General features: G+C 46.4%; 1 protein-coding gene across 1 annotated transcript in view; it reads right to left on the reverse strand.

The window, feature by feature from the left end:
* Positions 1 to 17,761, reverse strand: part of SHCBP1 (SHC binding and spindle associated 1) — a 45,014-nt gene extending 27,253 nt beyond the window's left edge. The window contains exons 1-5 of the mRNA XM_087728571.1: positions 17,544 to 17,761; positions 13,584 to 13,766; positions 11,380 to 11,495; positions 9,351 to 9,559; positions 4,805 to 4,897 (exon numbers count right to left, since the gene is read on the reverse strand). Coding sequence (XP_087584697.1) covers positions 4,805 to 4,897; positions 9,351 to 9,559; positions 11,380 to 11,495; positions 13,584 to 13,766; positions 17,544 to 17,718 — 776 coding nt within the window. The 5' untranslated portion in view covers positions 17,719 to 17,761. The remainder of the gene's footprint in view (positions 1 to 4,804; positions 4,898 to 9,350; positions 9,560 to 11,379; positions 11,496 to 13,583; positions 13,767 to 17,543) is intronic.
* Between the last annotated feature and the right edge of the window lie 480 nt (positions 17,762 to 18,241).

The following is an 18,241-nucleotide window of genomic DNA, read 5'->3' on the forward strand; positions in this document are numbered from 1 at the left end:
AAAGAAAGAGAGAAGGAAAGGAGGAGAGGGGGAAGAGAAAGAGAAAAAGAGAGAGAAAGAGAGGAAGAAAGAGAGAAAGGAAGAGAGAGGGGGGAGAGAGGAAAAGAGAGAGGAAGAGAGAGAGGAAGAAAGAGAGAAAGGAAGAGAGAGAGAGAAAAAGAAAGAGAGAAGGAGAGGAGGAGAGGGGGAAGAGAAAGAGAAAAAGAGAGAGGAAGAGAGGAAGAAAGAGAGAAAGGAAGAGAGAGGGGGGAGAGAGTGAGAGGAGAGGAGGACTGGAGAGAGAGGAAGAGAGACAGAGAAAGGGGGAAGAGAGAGAGAGAGAGAGAAAGAGAGAATGGAGGGGGACATATTTCCTCCTCTCTACCACCGTTTACCCACAATAAATATCTTTTGTGTCAATTGCAGGGAAAGGCAATTGCCTTCAGATCTGCTTTGCCAACAAATCCAATGCATCTCAATTTTCTTCTGCAGTGGAAGGAGACAAGGCTGGCATGCTGGAAGGGGAAGAAGGCCTTTTGCGCTCAACCATCAAGGTCCTTCTGGAGATTGGCACGGCTTCCCAAGGAAGGCGACAAAATCCATTTCACTTAAGACCTTGTCAAAACCTCCCTCGGCTGGAGGAGAACAGCAGGGATCCCAGGCGTTGCAGGGCCGTTTGGGAAGAGGGGCGCTGAAGAGGACAGGGTCCCCACTACACCCTCCCCCCCCAAAAAAAAATTAAGGCTTCTTCTGCAGGGCTGTTGCCAAGCAACAAGCAGGCCAGGCATTTGCTCTGCCCTGCCAAGACGTTTCTCCCCCACATTTTAGGATTCAGTGGAGAAAGACGGGCTGCCATTCATTTGATTTCGGGATTGTGTTCGTTTTTCAGCTTCTTCAAATAAATCACATTGGGGTTTGCAACCCTGGGATGCAATCTCTCTGCTGCCCACATCCCAGAAGGGAAGAAGGGATGGGAAAGGAGTGGAGAGGAGTGGAGAGGAGAGGAAAATAGAAGGAAAGGAAAGGAAAAGAAGGGAAGGAGTGGAGAGGAGAGGAAAATAGAAGAAGGAAAGGGAAGGGGTGGAAAGGAAAATAGAAGGAAAGGGAAGGGAGGGAAGGAAGGGAAAGAAGGGAAGGAAGGAAGGGAAAGAGAAGGAAAGAAAGATAGAGGAAGGGAAGGGAGATAGAAGACGGGAAGGGAAAGGAAGATAGAGGAAGGGAAGGGAGCTAGAGAAAGGAAGATAGAGGAAAGGGAGATAGAAGAAAGGAAACAGAAAGGAAAGGAAGATAGAGAAAAGGAAAGAGGAAGGGAAAGGAAAGGAAGATAGAGGAAGGGGAGATAGAAGAAGGGAAGGGAAAGGGAAGGAAGATAGAGGAAGGGAAGGGAGATAGAGGAAGGAAAGGGAAAGGAAGATAGAGGAAGGGAAAGGAAGATAGAGGAAGGGAAAGGAAGATAGAGGAAGGGAAGGGAGCTAGAGAAAGGAAAGGAAGATAGAGGAAAGGGAGATAGAAGAAAGGAAACAGAAAGGGAATGAAAGGAAGAGAGAAAAGGAAAGGGGAAGGGAAAGGAAAGGAAGATAGAGGAAGGGGAGATAGAAGAAGGGAAGGGAAGGGAAAGGGAAGGAAGATAGAAGGAGGGAAAGGAAAGGAAGATAGAGGAAGGGAAGGGAAAGGAAGATAGAGGAAAGGAAGGGAAGGGAAGGGAAGGAGAAAGGAAAGGAAAGGAGAAAGGAAAGGAGGAATGGAAGGGAAGAAGAAAGGAAAGAGAAGGGAAGGAAGATAGAGGAAGGGAAAGATGGGAAGGAGAAACAAAAGGAAAGGAAAAGAAGATAGAGGAAGGGAAGGAAAGGAGAAAGGAAAGGAAAGGAAGATAGAGAAAAGGAAAGAGGAAGGGAAAGGAAAGGAAGATAGAGGAAGGGGAGATAGAAGAAGGGAAGGGAAAGGGAAGGAAGATAGAAGAAGGGAAAGGAAAGGAAGATAGAGGAAGGGAAGGGAGATAGAGGAAGGAAAGGGAAAGGAAGATAGAGGAAGGGAAAGGAAGATAGAGGAAGGGAAGGGAGCTAGAGAAAGGAAAGGAAGATAGAGGAAAGGGAGATAGAAGAAAGGAAACAGAAGGAAAGGAAAAGAAGATAGAGGAAGGGAAGGAAACAGAAGGAAAGGAAAGGAAGATAGAGGAAAGGGAGGAAAGAAAGGGAAAGGAAGATAGAGGAAGGGAAGGAAAGGAAGGGAAAGGCTAGGGGTGACATGATAGCAGTGAAGGGCTGCCACCAAGAAAAGGGGGTCAACCTATCCTCCAAAACACCTGAAGGCAGGAGAAGAAGCAATGGATGGAAACTAGATAGAAGGGAGGGGAAGGGAAAGGGAAGGAAAGGAAGATAGAGGAAGGAAAAGGAAAGGAAGATGGAGGAAGGAAAGGAAGATAGAGGAAGGGAGATAGAGGAAGGGAAGGGAAAGGAAAGGAGGATAGAGGAAGGAAAGGAAAATAGAGGAAGGGAAAGGAAGATAGAGGAAGGGAAAGGAAAAGGAAATCAACCCAACCTGACCAAAGGTTGTGATCTAATTTCAAGAGCCGCATGTCCAAAAGGGGAGCAAACAAACCTCCTCTTTCGGGATGCTGTAAGGATTTTCCAGAGGGATTTTGCTCTAATGTTGTGAATATATTCTAACCAAGCTGAATTTCCATGCCTGCAACACGTTTTCATCAACCCATTTACAATCAGTTTTGTGCTGCCATCTAGTGGTAGATGGACGCAATGCCTCAGACAGAGCAAAAAAAATATTTAGCCCTGCGGCTTCTCTTTCCAATCGCTGGGTTTTTCAGCCCAAAAATATCAGTAAAACTATTCCATTCTTGAAACACAGAATGCAGAGAGTGGAGAAGGATTCCTTAAATTCTCCCTGTTGGCTCCACCCACTACTCTCTCCTGCCAACGGTAAACTAAAACTAAATAGTTTTTCTGGACAATAGGGGCTGGGAAATTCGTTACTAAGTGGGGCAATCGTTCAGCGTCGTTTCCTCCTTCCTTCCTTCCTTCCTTTTATGTTTTGATTTCACGTGTAAAAACCACAAGACTGCAGGGTGCTATGAATGACATAAGTGTGAGCTGGTTTATCCAGTCCTTGGATTGCAATTATGTGAGACAATCACAATATAACTGCTGTGATGCGAGGACCGGTCCTAAGTCCCTTTTTTTCTTATGAATTACTAGCTGATAACCTGGTGCTGCCTGGGTATTTATTTATCCCGACCCTCCTTTCCATGAAGGTCACCGCAATTTCTAATGTTGCATTAGAAATGCAACATTATTTCTTGCATTTAAAAAAATGCAACATTATTTCTTGCATTAAAGAAATGCAACATTATTTCTTGCATTTAAGAAATGCAAGGGGGAGAAGGACACTCCTTGGGGAGTACTGTGAAGCCGTTACCATGGCAACTCCACAGGGCTGTACAGTAGAAGCCATTTTAAGGCAGTACAGTTGAAGCCGTTTTAAGGCACAACAGGCTGTATCTTAACCGAACACACACCCCAAGGGGTGTCTTGCCCCCACATAGTATTTGTCTCCAGAGGGTAAGTCATCTGTGTACCAAGTTTGGTTGAAATTGCTCAAGGCGTTCCAGAGTTATGCTGGAAAACACACACACACACACACACACACACACACACACACACACACACACACACACATATATATATATACTTGAAAGACCGCCTGCTGCCAATTACCTCCCACAGACCCATTAGATCTCACAGGGTTGGCCTCCTCCGGGTGCCATCTACCAGCCAATGCCACCTGGCTATTACCCGGGGGAGGGCCTTCTCTGTGGCAGCTCTGGCCCTCTGGAATGAACTCCCCGCAGGGATTCGGACCCTCACCTCTCTCCAGGCCTTCCGAAAAGCCGTCAAAACCTGGCTTTGCCGGCAGGCCTGGGGGTGATGAGTTCCCTCCCCTCTCGACATGTAAGCTTGTGCGACTGTTGTCTCCTTTTATTATTTGTATCTTGTCTTTTATGTTCCCCTTTTTCCCCCCCTTGAATTGTTCGCCGCCCTGAGTCCTCCCGGAGAAGGGCGGCATACAAATAATAAAATACAAATACAAATACAAATAGTGTTACAACCCCTGGTATGCCCAAATATGGGAGGAAGCCCACTGCTTCCACTCTCTGTCCATCGGCTCGTCAAAAGAGACCATCCAGACAGAAACCCAATATTTTTACTGTTGCCTTTGTTACATTTGTGTTGTATTTGTGCTGATAAATAAATAAATTATTTAAATGTGTTGTATTTGTGCTCATAAATTATTTATTTATCAGCACAAATACAACACAAATGTAACAAAGGCAACAGTAAAAATATTGGGTTTCTGTCTGGAAATATCTGGGTTTCTGTGTGTGTGTGTGTGTGTATGTGTGTGTGTATATATATATATATATATATATATATATATATATATATATATATATATATATATATATATATATATATATATATATACACATACATACATACATACACACACACACACACACACACACACACACACACACACACTTTCTTACGGTATTATTAGCACTGTCATAACACTGAACAATCGCTAAATGAATGGTCATTAAGTGAGGAGTACCAGTGTTTCTTTTCTCAGCTTCCCCCTCTCAATTTGCAATCAACAGCTACCCTTTTCATGACCGACATTCAGTCATTGCTTGCAAGCAAGCTGGGGGGGGGGGGCTTAGCACTCCACACCATAGACATAACTCCATGTAACACGCTGCCTTCCATGCTCCCAGGCTTAAAAAAATAATAATTCCTTCCGCAGGACTTACAAACGCAGACGAGGCTCCACGCATCGGACAAAGTAGTCGAAGTCGTCATCATCTTCTTCATCCCAGCTCCGCCAAATGTGCTTATAGAAAAACCTGCCGATCCAAAAAAATAAAAAGTGAGCTAAGAGACTTTGAGTTTTCACAAGACAAGGGCAGGTGCAAACCATGGATCCGGTTCACATAGCACTTAGACTTACCGTATTTTTCGGAGTATAAGACGCACCCTTTTCCCTCAAAAAAGAGACTGAAAATCTGGGTGCATCTTAATACAGCATTTTTCACCTCCCGAAAATCTGCCCCCTTCACCAAAATGCCCGTGCAGAGCCTTTAGGAACCTTGCAGAGTGCTCCTGGGAGCTGTGGAGGGCAGAAATGAACGGAAAATGGGCTGTTTTTTGCTCACCACCCCCCTAGCCCCCAGGAGCATTCTACAAGCCTCCTAAAGGCTATTCATGCCCTTTTTTTGGAAAATAAAATGGGCCCGTTTTTACAAAAAAAACAGGTTGTTTTTCGGTTGTTTGGGGGGGAGGCACCCCCCAGAAGCACTCTACAAGCTTCCTAAAGGTTATTCATGTCCTTTTTTTGGAAAAAAAAATGGGCCAGTTTTTGCAAAAAAACAGGCTGTTGTTTGGTCATATGGGGGGGGCACCCCCCCAGAAGCGCTCTACAAGCCCCCTAAAGGCTATTCATGCCCTTTTTTTGCAAAAAAAAAATGGGGCCGTTGTTGCAAAAAAAAAAAAGGGGGGCCGTTTTTGGGAGGTCTGCAGAATGCAAAAACCTTTTTTTTTTTTTCATTTGCCTCTTCAAAACCTTGGTGCGTCTTATACTCCGGAGCGTCTTATACTCCGAAAAATACGGTATATACCGCTGCTCCATAGTGCTTTTTAGCATTCCCTAAGTGCTTTACAGAGTCGGCATTCCCTGCCCCCCAACAATCTGGGTCCTCATTTGACAGATCTCGGAAGGATGAAAGGCTGAGTCAACTTTGAGACCGGTCAGTATCGAACTGCTGGCAGTGGGCAGTTCCATATTTGTTTAGCCATAGCATTTAGGCTTATATATTGGTCCACAGTACTTTGCAGCCCTCTTTGAGCGGTTTACTATTCACTAAGGCTACATTACTATTACTATTAGTCTTCTCATCGTTCCTATCACCCATCTCCTCCCAGTTATGACTGCCTGACTGTAACTTTTTTGCTTGTATCCTTCCGATTTATATTGATATTGTTTCCTGATTGCTTATTTGTAGCCTATGACTATCATTAAGTGTTGCATCTTATGATTCTTGATGAATATTATCTTGTCTTTTTATGTACCCTGAGAGCATCTGCACCAAAGACAAATTCCTTGTGTGTCCAATCACACTTGGGCAGTAAAGAATTCTATTCTATTCCACTCCATTCCATTCTATTATATTATATTCTCAGTATCACAATCATTGATCCCTGAGCATGTTGCCACAGAATGCCCCAAGTCCAGCTTGAAACCACATTTGGTGTCCTACAATGTCTAAACCTTTCCCAATTGAGTCTCCATAAGTCCTAATCAGAACAATTCCGGTTTCATCCGAATATTAATTTTTAAAATTCTCCGTATCATCCCATGTAAATAGACAGTTTGATCTAGTGGCTAAGGCACCAGACCTGTGAATTCTAGTCCTGTCTTAAACATGAAAGCTGGCTAGGTGACCTTGGGCCAATCACCAGGAGATGGTGAGTTCTAGTCCCACCCTGGGCGTGAAAGCTAGTTGGGTGACTTTGGACCATCACTTTCAGTCCAAACAACCCCATAGGATTGTTGTTGTGGGGGAAATAGGAAGAGGAAGGAGTATCGTGTAGGTTTGCCATCTTGAGTTATTTAAAAAGGTAAAGGCTCCCCTCGCACATATATGCTAGTCATTCCCGACTCTAGGGGGCGGTGCTCATCTCCATTTCAAAACCAAAGAGCTAGCGCTGTCCGAAGACGTCTCCGTGGTCATGTGGCCGGCATGACTCAATGCCAAAGGCACACAGAACTCTGTTACCTTCCCACCAAATGTGGTCCCTATTTTTCTACTTGCATTTTTACGTGCTTTCAAACTAGGTTGGCAGAAGCTGGGACAAGCAACGGGAGCTCACTCCGTTACGCGGCCCTAGGGATTCGAACCGCTGAAGTGCCGACCTTTCGATCGGCAAGCTCAGCGTCTTAGCCCCTGAGCCAGCGCGTCCCCTCTGAGTTATTTATTAGGTAATAAAGGCAGGATAAAAATCTAATAAGGAGGATGAGATGAAATATCACATAAAAACATCTACTTCAAGCCAGTATTTTTCTTGCTTTCGCACAACTCCACCCACTCGTGTTAAAATGCCGCTTCACGTTTTTCACATTCCTGACACAAAGGAGAAGTTCTTTTATACATCTTAGGCCACTTCTCTGCTGATGTGTACCGGTGGCGCGTTCGTCTTATAAAAAAATTCTCTTTTTAACATTACAAGATCGTGTGAATATCAAAGCTTTTGAATGTCTAATCCTAACCCTGGTAATTTTATCCCGACTTCTGGCTGGGCCAGCTGTCTGCGTTTCTTCGCTTTCCCCTTTCATTTCTTCACCGGTGTTATCTCCGGCTTTCACACTTTCACCCTGCAGCGAAAGTGGAAAATCGCCATTGTAACAGGCTCATTATCTTGTTTCCATATTACTTCCTGTCACTGGGCAGGGGGTCCCTCTCACAACTTGGCAAAGAAGTGTGCTCCACTCACAATCCTATTTAAACCACGGAGGGGAGGGGGAGTTTGAAACTTTGGCATGGCAAAGTTTCCTTCTTGCAAGCTTCCAAGCCCAACTGAGAAAGGAGCAGATGTGTTCACACAACAGGCTGAACCCAAAACTCGCCGATCCCCTTTTTTTTTGTTTAGCAACTTGGCGGCGCAGTGGTTAGAATGCAGGATTGCAGGAGGACTCTGCCCACTGCCAGCGGCTCGATCCTGACCGGCTCAAAGTTGACTCAGCCTTCCATCCAGTGGTGGGATTCAGCCAGTTCGCACCTATTCGGGAGAACCGGTTGGTAACTTTCTAAGCAGTTCGGAGAACCAGTTGTTGGAAGAAATCTCCTTTTGTTTTTTTTCCACTTTACAGGGCTAATCCTGTAAGGAAGGCAGGAAGGAAACATTCTGGTGTTGTTTCTAGCCTCATCTTTGTTGCCCTGCTTACAGAAACTGCCTCTTTGGTTAACTTTTATTACATTATAGCAGCTAAGGTGAAGCGCCCATCGACATGAGTGACATCGAGTTGGCCATGCCCACCCAGTCACATGACCACCCGGTCCCACCTACCCTGCTGGTCATTAGGGCAGAGAACCGGTTGTTCAATTATTTGAATCCCACCACTGCTTCCATCCTTCCGAGGTGAGTCAAAGGAGGACCCAAATTGTTGGGGACCATAGGCTGACTCTGCAAACCGCTTAGAGAGGGCTGCAAAGCACTGTGAAGCGGTATATAAGTCTAAGCGCTATTGCTATTTCAGGCAAACTCTGCCCACTGCTAGGAGTTCGATTCTGACCAGCTCAAGGTTGACTCAGCCTTTCCTCCTTCCGAGGTTGGTAAAATGAGGACCCAGATTGTTGTTGGGGTGATAATGATGACTCTGTAAACCACTTAGAGAGGGCTGCAAAGCACCGTGAAGCGGCATATAAGTCTTCTAAGCACTATTGCTAACTTCTGCGACTTCAGCTTGGGTGGCTGGCTCAATTTCCGGCCCAAAAGAAAATCCTGCGGTGACAATTGTACGCCAACTGGTCGCAAGTCACTTTTTTTCAGTGCTGTTGCAAAACTCACCGAATAAAATGGCTGTAAGTCAAGGGCACATAGTCCTCTAAGTCACGACCATAATTGAGCCCAACCTTTCTGTTGTTAAGTGAGACCCTTGTTAAAGTGAGTTCTGCCCCACTTTACAACTTTCCTTGCCGCAGTTGTTAGGTGAACCACTGCAGTTGATAAGTTAGTAACAGGGTTTACTCAGCGGAATCTGGGTTGCCCAGATTTGTCAGAAGGTCGCAAAAGGTGACCACATGGCTCTGGCGGACCCTGCAACCGTCATAAATGTGAGTCAGCTGCCAAAAGTCTGAATTTCCGATCACATGACCAGGGGGGGGGGGTGCTGAAAAGATTTTAGCGATGAGAAACGGTCCTAAGACAAAAAGAGCCGAGGTGGCGCAGTGGTTAAATGCAGCACTGCAGGCCACTTCAGCTGACTGTTATCTGCAGTTCAGCGGTTCAAATCTCACCGGCTCAAGGTTGACTCAGCCTTCCATCCTTCCGAGGTGGGTGAAATGAGGACCCAGACTGTGGGGGGGCGATATGCTGACTCTGTAAACCGCTTAGAGAGGGCTGAAAGCCCTATGAAGCGGTATATAAGTCTAACTGCTATTGCTATTGCTATTCTCACTGACGTCGTAACTTTGGACGGTCCCTCAACCGACTGTTGTAAGTGGAGGACTATCGGTAGTCAAATATTTGAATCTTAGCATCTCCCTCCCCCCCCCCCCCGAGCCCTAGGCCAGCGCAGTCTACCTGACGTGCTCAACTGCAAGGGCCGTCTGGTCGAATTCTCCCGAGTCATCAAACACGACTGACAATTCCTGCAGAGGCAGCTGGTACTCCTTTAGTTCCAACAGGGTGCACACCTGCTCGGAGCTGAAGCGCCCCTCTTGCACCCTGCACCGAAAAGGCTGGGAAAGCCGCACCACCGCTTTCAGGGAGGCGTAGTCCATGTCGGCAACCTGGCAGGTGAGGAAGAGAAGAAATTATTTTCTTTCCACCACCACAAACTGGCCCTAAAAGAATGCAAAACCTCCTTTGAAACAGCTTTTATCTGTAAGTCGGCAGGGCTAGGTCTGAGCAGAAGAGAAAGACGCACTTGGGGAGAAACTGAAGCGCTACGGAGGTGGCGGAACTACAATTCCCAGCAATCCCAGCCAAAGTTATAAGGCGATGGGAATTGCAGCCCGGCAACGATCAGATCAAATAGGGCCAATGAGGGTAGGTTTGGCCTGGGGCCGTGATGGTGAACCTGTGACCCTCCAAGACGTAACAGAATTAACCCACCTAGCAGCAGAGCTCACCACAAGGCACAATCAGCTGGGGACATGGCATCACCCAGCAAACCTCAACCAAACCTAGGACTCAGGCACCCTGCAAAGTTAGCTGTGACCCCTACAGCAGCCAATAGAATACATGTTCTTGCACAGGAACAGCAAGCTGAAGTGCAAACCCCAAGAGAGGGTATAAATCTCTCTCTCTCTCTCTCTCTCTCCCTCCCACCCTCTCCCTCTCTCAACTCCATGTGGCCAGCTGCCCAGAATCATGTGCTTGGGGGTTCTGCTTCACCATTAAGCCATCTTTCAATCTCTCTCTCCCCCCCCCTCCGTCCCCCTCTCTCTCCCTCTCTCTCTCCCCCTCCCTCTCTCTCTCTCACACACACACACTCTCTCTCTCTCCCTCCTCCATGTAGTCAGCTGCCCAGAATCATGTGCTTGGGGGTTCTGCTTCATCATTAAGCCATCTTTCAATCTCTCTCTCTCTCCCCCTCCCTCCCTCCCTCTCTCCATCCTTCTCTCTCCCTCTCTCTCTCCCTCTCTCTCTCCCTCCCTCCTCCATGTAGTCAGCTGTCCAGAATCATGAGCTTGGGGGTTCTGCTTCATCATTAAGCCATCTTTCAATCTCTCTCTCTCTCTCCCCCTCCCTCTCTCCATCCTTCTCTCTCTCTCTCCCTCTCTCCTTCTCTCTCTCCCTCTCCCTCCTCCATGTAGTCAGCTGTCCAGAATCATGAACTTGGGGGTTCTGCTTATCATTAAGCCATCTTTCAATCTCTCTCTCTCTCTTCCCCTCCCTCCCTCCCTCTCTCCATCCCTCTCTCTCCCTCTCTCTCTCCCTCCCTCCCTCTCTCTCTCTCTCTCTCTCCCTCCTCCATGTGGCCAGCTGCCCAGAATCATGAGCTTGGGGGTTCTGCTTCATCATTAAGCCATCTTTCAATCTCTCTCTCTCTCTTCCCCTCCCTCCCTCCCTCTCTCCCTCTCTCTCTCCCTCCCTCTCTCTCCTTCTCTCTCTCCCTCCCTCCTCCATGTAGTCAGTTGCCCAGAATCATGAGCTTGGGGGTTCTGCTTCATCATTAAGCCATCTTTCCGATCAGCCTCCATGTTTCCAGCGTCTTTCTCCGGGCTTGGAAGTGAACCAGGTGGATATTGGTTTATTCGACTTGGTTGGTTTATTCGACTTGTATGCCGCCCTATTCCCGGAGGGAATCATATTTCTTCCAACGCTAGTATTGAAATCCCTCTCCAACATGGATTGAAAAAAAAAAAGGCCAAATATGTACACGGAAAGATGTAGACACGTGCATGCATACAATGTTTTGTCTTCGGCTGTGCACACGAACATGCCACCTTTGGTGCTTTGGAAATCTTCCAGCACCAACTTGCTTTTCAGATGGGATCCCATCTACCTATTAAAGGTGTTGTTTTTTCCCCCCTAAATCACCCATTAGCTGCTCTGTGGCTTGAAAGCAGGCAAATAAATATCACGGCGGCTGCGTTAGGCTTACCTCAACCAAGACTTCAAACGCATTAGTGCACCAGATTGCCTGCCATCCGGAGGGTTCAAGGACCTTTTCCAAATACTCGGCTGTAAATTCTTTCACCTCTGAGGCTTTGCAGTCAGCTAAAAATTAAACAACGTGTTTTAGTTAGGCTTTTTGCTTGCACTGCTGCTGTTCTCACTGTCCTCACCACCATCCTCAGGCTGCAAAGAATGTCATGACACTGTAGCAGCTGTCATCCGTCAGTCTCCATGCAACCACTTTCAATTTCAAAGTTATCCCAAATGTGCTTTAACCTCAACGCGGGAAAAAACGAGTTGAAAACAATTGTGTTTTTTTTAAAGTTACGGGATTACAGGCACCTAACCAGCGGTGGGTTTCACTTCTTTTTACCACCGGTTCGCCATACGCATGCTCGCTTCGCGCCCGGCCTTCTGCGCATGCACGTTGCTCGCTCACACACTGCCCGCACATGCGCCCGACCTCAAAAACGTGTCTAAATAAAATGCATAGAGCAATCTCTGCTACTGGTTCGTCCAAGCCGAATACCACCTCTGAACCTAACAGCTTTTCTGTAAAAGAGACAGCAGGAGATTTATAGTTGCAGACTTGCAAGATTCTGTTGCTTTTGAGCCTTATAAAATAATAAAAAAATTAGCCTGTCCGGATTATCTGGACAGCTGATACTTCTGCAAAGGATGGCGTACGAATAAATAGAATGACAAAATACAAAGGGGTTCAATTCGTGGATATAAGACTCGGGGTGAGCAACTTTGCATTTCTGGCTTTGGACGAGGAGAGTGCATCTTTCTCCTTCAGTCCTGACCAATAATAGAATAATAATAGAACAGTAGAATAGAATAGACTAAAAGAGAAGAGGTTGAGTTGAGTTGTAAGGGACCTTGAAGGCCTTCTAGTCCAACCCCCTGCTTAGGCAGGAAACCAGGGGTGGGTTCATGCCAGTTCTAACCTCTTCTATAGAAGAGGTTCCACAAATCTACAGTGCCGTTTAGAACCGGTTCCAGCTCCCTCCCCCCCACCTGTCAGCACATCATCAAGATGAAGAGCGAGAGGAGGAATTCTGGGAGTTGAAGTCCACAAGTCTTAAAGCTGTCAAGTTTGAACACCCCTAGATTTTTTTTTCTAAAGGGTTAGGGGTGCGAGGGTCTTGTAACTTGACAGCTTTAAGACTTGCACACTTCAATGCCAGAGTTCCTGAGCCAACATGATTGGAGGAGGAATTCTGGGAGTTGAAGTCCACAAGTCTTAAAGCTGTCAAGTTTGAACACCCCTGGGGTTTTTTTTTCTAAAGGGTTAGGGGTGCAAGGGTCTTGTAACTTGACAGCTTTAAGACTTGCGTGCTTCAAATGCCAGAGTTCCTGAGCCAACATTTTGGTTGCTAAGCAAGAGCGTTGTTAAGTGAGTTTCACCACATTTTACAAGTTGGCCACGCTCACCCAGTCACATGACTGCCAAGCTACTCCCACCCGGTCACATGGCCCAGCAAGCCACTCCCATAAAGCAGGCCACACCTACAGAAGAGGTTCTAAAAAAATTTGAAACCCACCCACTGCAGGGAACCCTATACCGTTTCAGACAAACGGTTATCCAACCCAAGGAATTTTGGGCTCAGCTGTGGTCCTAAGAGATATGAGAGATAGGTGTGTCCAGACCACTGGCAGTGGTGGGTTTCAAAAATTGTTCGAACCTACTCTGTGGGTGTGGCCTCCTTTGTGGGAGTGGCTTGCCGCCCATGTGACCGGATGAGAGTGGCTTGCCGCCCATGTGACCGGATATGAAGATGCCGACGACACTTGTCAGAACCACCTTAAATTACCTCACACACAGCACTGGCATGCATAAGAATAGGATGTAAACTTGTTTTTTAAAAGGCATCTTTGGTTTGCGTTAAAACAACTTCGAGACACGCAATGTTCTGATTGCACCACAAACGCAGTAGTCATCCTTACCTTTCTCAGAGGCACCGAGTTTTATAAATAGGAGCATGATAGTGTAGAATAATCATATCCAAGGACCAGTGGTGGGTTTCAAAAAAATTTGGAACCTCTTCTGTAGGTGTGGCCTGCTTTCCAGGTCCACTGGTGGAACCTCTTCTAACCGGTTCGGTAGATTTGACGAACCGGTTCTACCGAATAGGTGCGAACTGGTAGGAACCCACCTCTGACCACTGGGAATTTAAAATCACTCACCTAACATGTAATCCTGGTAGGTCTTGAATCTCTCATAGAAGAGGAGGTTGTTTGTCTGGAAGGTGTCTGGAAGAAGAGTTTTTGCCTCTGACACGGCCCTTCGCAAAGATGTCCCAGGCCTATCGTGACTCCCATAGTCGCTGCAGCTGCTGTCCTCGCTTCCCTGACTCCCATTATCTTCGTCTAGTAGCAAAGGGAAAAAGACATCCGCCCCCCTCTTAGCAGGGTTAACGTGTCCATGCAGAATCCTTACGTTCTATCAGGACTAGCGTTATTGTTCAGCGACCGCCTCGTTTAAACACCATTCAGAATGACAAGAGCCGAGGTGGCGCAGTGGTTAGGGTGCAGTACTGCAGGCCACTTCAGCTGACTGTTATCTGCAGTTCAGCGGTTCTAATCTCACCGGCTCAAGGTTGACTCAGCCTTCCATCCTTCCGAGGTGGGTGAAATGAGGACCCAGACTGTGGGGGCGATATGCTGACTCTGTAAACCGCTTAGAGAGGGCTGAAAGCCCTATGAAGCGGTATCTAAGTCTAACTGTCTAGTTGTCACCTACAAAGCCCTTCATGGTATTGGATCTGGGTACTTGAGAGACCGCCTACTGCCAATTACCTCCACTAGGCCAATAAGATCCCATAGATTAGGCCTCTTCCGAATTCCATCAGCCGGTCAATGTCGACTGGCAACTACCCGGAGGAGGGCCTTCTCGGTGGCTGCTCCGACCCTATGGAACGAACTCCCCGTGGAGATTCGTACCCTCACCACCCTTCAGACCTTCCGCGTAGCCCTTAAAACCTGGCTGTCCCGACAGGCCTGGGGCTAAAGACTTCAACCCCACCCGAATAGTATGACTGTTGTGCTTTTTAACGATGTATTGTCTTCATGTGTATAACTTGTTTTGTACTTCCCTCCCCCTGAATTGTGAGCCGCCCTGAGTCCCCTCAGGGAAAAGGGCAGCATACAAATAAAGTTAAATCTCAAATCTCAAACTGCTATTGCTAAGAGTGATGAAAAAAAATAACTTTGCAGACAATCTTCACAATTCAAACCCTCACAGGCCCATAAAGCAAAGGAAAACTGAAGGAAGATCATAACCACGGTCACGGTTTGACTTAGCAACATATTTAATCAAAAACTCAGCTGCCAGTCCCAGTTATGGTCGCTAAAGGTGATCCATCTGAATTATTACTGCCAGTTTGTGGTAGCAGTTAAGGTATCCGGCTAGAAATCAGGAGACCCGAAGTTCCAGTCCCACCTTAGGCTCAAAGCCACCTGGGTAACCTTGGGCCGGTCATTCTTTGTCAGTCCTGGTGATGCAGGAGGGGCTGCACAGGTAAACCCACCAGTGGCTGGCCAGGTTAGGTGGTCTTAATAGAATGGACCTTATAAATTCATATTAGCTTGGCTTTTCATTCTAGTGCCCTGGAGTTCCAAAGTTGACTTTTAGCTGGAGTGAACTTTCTCCCCAAACTTCCTCATAAGTATTAAAAGTAGAGCTGAACAGTGTGGCAAGACTCTGTAAAGGAGGGGCACAGAAAGCCAGACGTGGGTGAGAGATAGAACAGAGGTAAAAGCTGCTGACAGCTTAAGATGAAATAGGAACTTCTCTTTTTTGTATTTCTCCTATGTACTCTGGTGTAACATTCCAAATGAACTTCTGCTTTTCAAAATGTCATGCTTGTCTCGTGTATGGAAACGCCTTGAGAATGCACAGTGTGGAACACGGCATAAAAGTAGCATCCTGGGCAGAGCCCAGGCAGTTCAGATTTTGGTGTGTGAACACGCTGAACTCGATGCATCCAATAAACCTGCTTCTCTCACCTTCGAGGTCTCAAGTCCTGGTCTTTCGTAAGTAGATTACAAACCTCAATCTGCTGCAACACTGGGAAAGAGGCAATGGGAAATATTGCCAAGAAAAATGCAGTAACTTGTCCAGGCTGTTATCAGGATTCAACATTGAGTTGAAGGCAGCCCCAAAGCTTATTTGTATTATAATACTGTCATGTTATAAATATTATTATGTACACAACATGAAATCATAGCTGAGAGTTCTTTACTAGTATCGGTAGTATGCATCTAATTCTTAAAAACCTAGCTTAAAATAATGTATCTTTGTAAGGTATACGCAGATCCTAACAGTGCGGCCTTTTGTAATTGACTGATGGGAATTTTTGAGATTGAGATTTGTTTTATTTATATGCCGCCCTATTCCCTACAGGGACTCAGGGCGGCAAACAACTCAAGCAGGAAAGGGAACACACAAATACAAGACAAATATTTAAGATAGCCAACAACCACACCTGTCGAGAGGGGAAGGGAGCTCATCAACCCCAGGCCTGCCAACACAGCCAGGTTTTAACGGCTTTTCGGAAGGCCTGGAGAGAGGTGAGGGTCCGAATCTCTGCGGGGAGTTCGTTCCAAAGGGCCGGAGCTGCAACAGAGAAGGCCCTCCCCCGGGTAGTAGCCAGATGGCATTGGCTGGTAGACGGAACCCGGAGGAGGCCGACCCTGTGCGATCTAATGGATCTTTGGGAGGTCATTGGCAGAAGGCGGTCTCTCAAGTACCCAGGTCCAATACCATGAAGGGCTTTATAAGTGATAACTAGCACCTTGAAGCGTATCCGGAGACCGATTGGAAGCCAGTGCAGCTCGTGGAGGATAGGTGTAACGTGGGTGTATCGAGGTACACCCACAATCGCTCGCGCGGCTGCATTCTGGACAAGTTGAAGTCTCCGAATGCTCTTTTGTCAATGCCCAGTTTTCCAATTGCTCCCCAAGAGTTTTGGGTATAGCACCCGGTGTGCCAGTAATCCCTGAGACCACCGCACCCAATTTATGCCAATATTTCAATTTTGATTTTTATTACTTTTTTTCAAAAAGTTTTATTTTTCATTCTCTTACATACAATTATAAGTATACATTCACATTGTTGTTATTCTTCTTTATATTTGTCATGCTTATACATTGGTTAGTCCATTGAATAGGTTATAATATACAATTTGGGTTGCTTTATATACCTTTATCATCTGCCTATTATAACGCCACCTAATTTTCCCTTTCTCTTCTCCCTCCCTCCTTCCTCTACTTCCTGGAAAAATGGAATTGGAATAAAATATGATTTAAAATGGAATTGGAATAAAACACAGTCTAAAATGAAATTGGAACAGAATACAATAATTTAAGATATGGATAAAATATGATAAAATTATATTTTGGTGTCACCCCTGCAATCTACCTCAATCCGTCCCACATATGCAGAATTGAAATTGCTTCTATTTGTTGTAAAGAGATGCTATGCTGCACAGTTCAACAGGCTGATATATAAGCCTAAATAGCTATTACTATTCCCCCGTTTGCACTTCTGCAATAAACCACTTCCGAATTTTTCAAACTAAGTGGCTTAAACTGTCCGGAGACAACAACGGTAAAGTGGAATTAAAAGTGGAATTTAGCTGCGAGGTTAGAGAAGGTTGTCGGAGGCTTGGAAGAGACTCTGGCAGCGAAGAGGGAGGACTTGCTTGACAAAATTAAATTAAATTAAATTAAAAACATAGTTGGCATACAAACAAGGCCAGCTTTTAAAGCCAGATGAAAGAAATCCATAACCAAAAAAAGTTACTGATGGACCTGTAAGTACTGCAATGACATTCAAAACAGTATAATACATTGCAACTATTTACAATTGAAAGAAATAGGAAAGAAAGTATGACATGAAATGCTTAATGACCATCAACATCTCCATAAACTATCTTTTAGAGCAAGCTTCCCTAATTTTGGGTTTCCAGTTCTCAGAATTGCTAGGAAATATGGCCCAGGGTGGAATAAGATTGGCCAAAAGATATATTTATTTGTATAGTTGTATTGCTTTTAACCTTATAAACTGCCCAGAGTTGTCTTGTGGCAGAATGAACGGCAAAACAAGATCAAATAATAATAATAATAACAACGAATAAGCCTTACCTGAATTAAGATCTTCCGCGATTTCCTGGCTGCTGCTGGCGGCTGGTACGGGCGGCAAGGCGGCTTCTGGTAACTGGTTGTCCTCTCGCTCGGGCTCCGGCTCTACCACCGGCCGGGTTTCCTTCTCCTCTTCACCGGTCGCTTCTGTCGCCCCTGCCGCTTCTTCTACGTCCATCCGCGATTCAGCTTCCCCGGCTGACTCCCCTCCACTCGGCTCTTCCATCGCCGCCGCCCAGCGAACCTTCGTTGTAAATTTCAAACTTCGCGCCCCGACGTCACTCTCGGGGCGGCTGCGATTGGCCCGAAGGAGGGGAAACTCCGGAAGCGTCGGAGCCAATCGGCAGGCAGCAAAAGGGGGTTATTGAGAGGGGTTGCCCAGTTCCATAGGGGCGGAGCTTGAGGGAGATGAAAGGGGAGAGGCGGCAACTTTGAACTTGGGAAAAGGAAACTGAGGACGGAAGGAAGGGGTAGCAGTGGAAGAATGTGAACGGGATGGAGGGGGAGGCTGGTGCCCGGGAAGAGGCTTTCCTTGTTCTTTCAACCAGCTGGAGGATGATGGGAATTGTAGTCCAGCAGTTGTGGAGGGCGCCTGGTTGCAGAAGTCCCCTTTTTCTAAGCTGCAGGTCGCAATTTTGGCTGGGTTTAAACAAGGGACTAAGAGACGTGGTGGCTCAGTGGCTAAGACGGTGAGCTTGTCA

This window comes from Thamnophis sirtalis, unplaced genomic scaffold (genome assembly GCF_051295495.1).
Source record: "Thamnophis sirtalis isolate CommonGarterSnake01/CBP01778 unplaced genomic scaffold, rThaSir2_p1.2 scaffold_14, whole genome shotgun sequence".
NCBI lineage: Eukaryota > Metazoa > Chordata > Lepidosauria > Squamata > Natricidae > Thamnophis > Thamnophis sirtalis.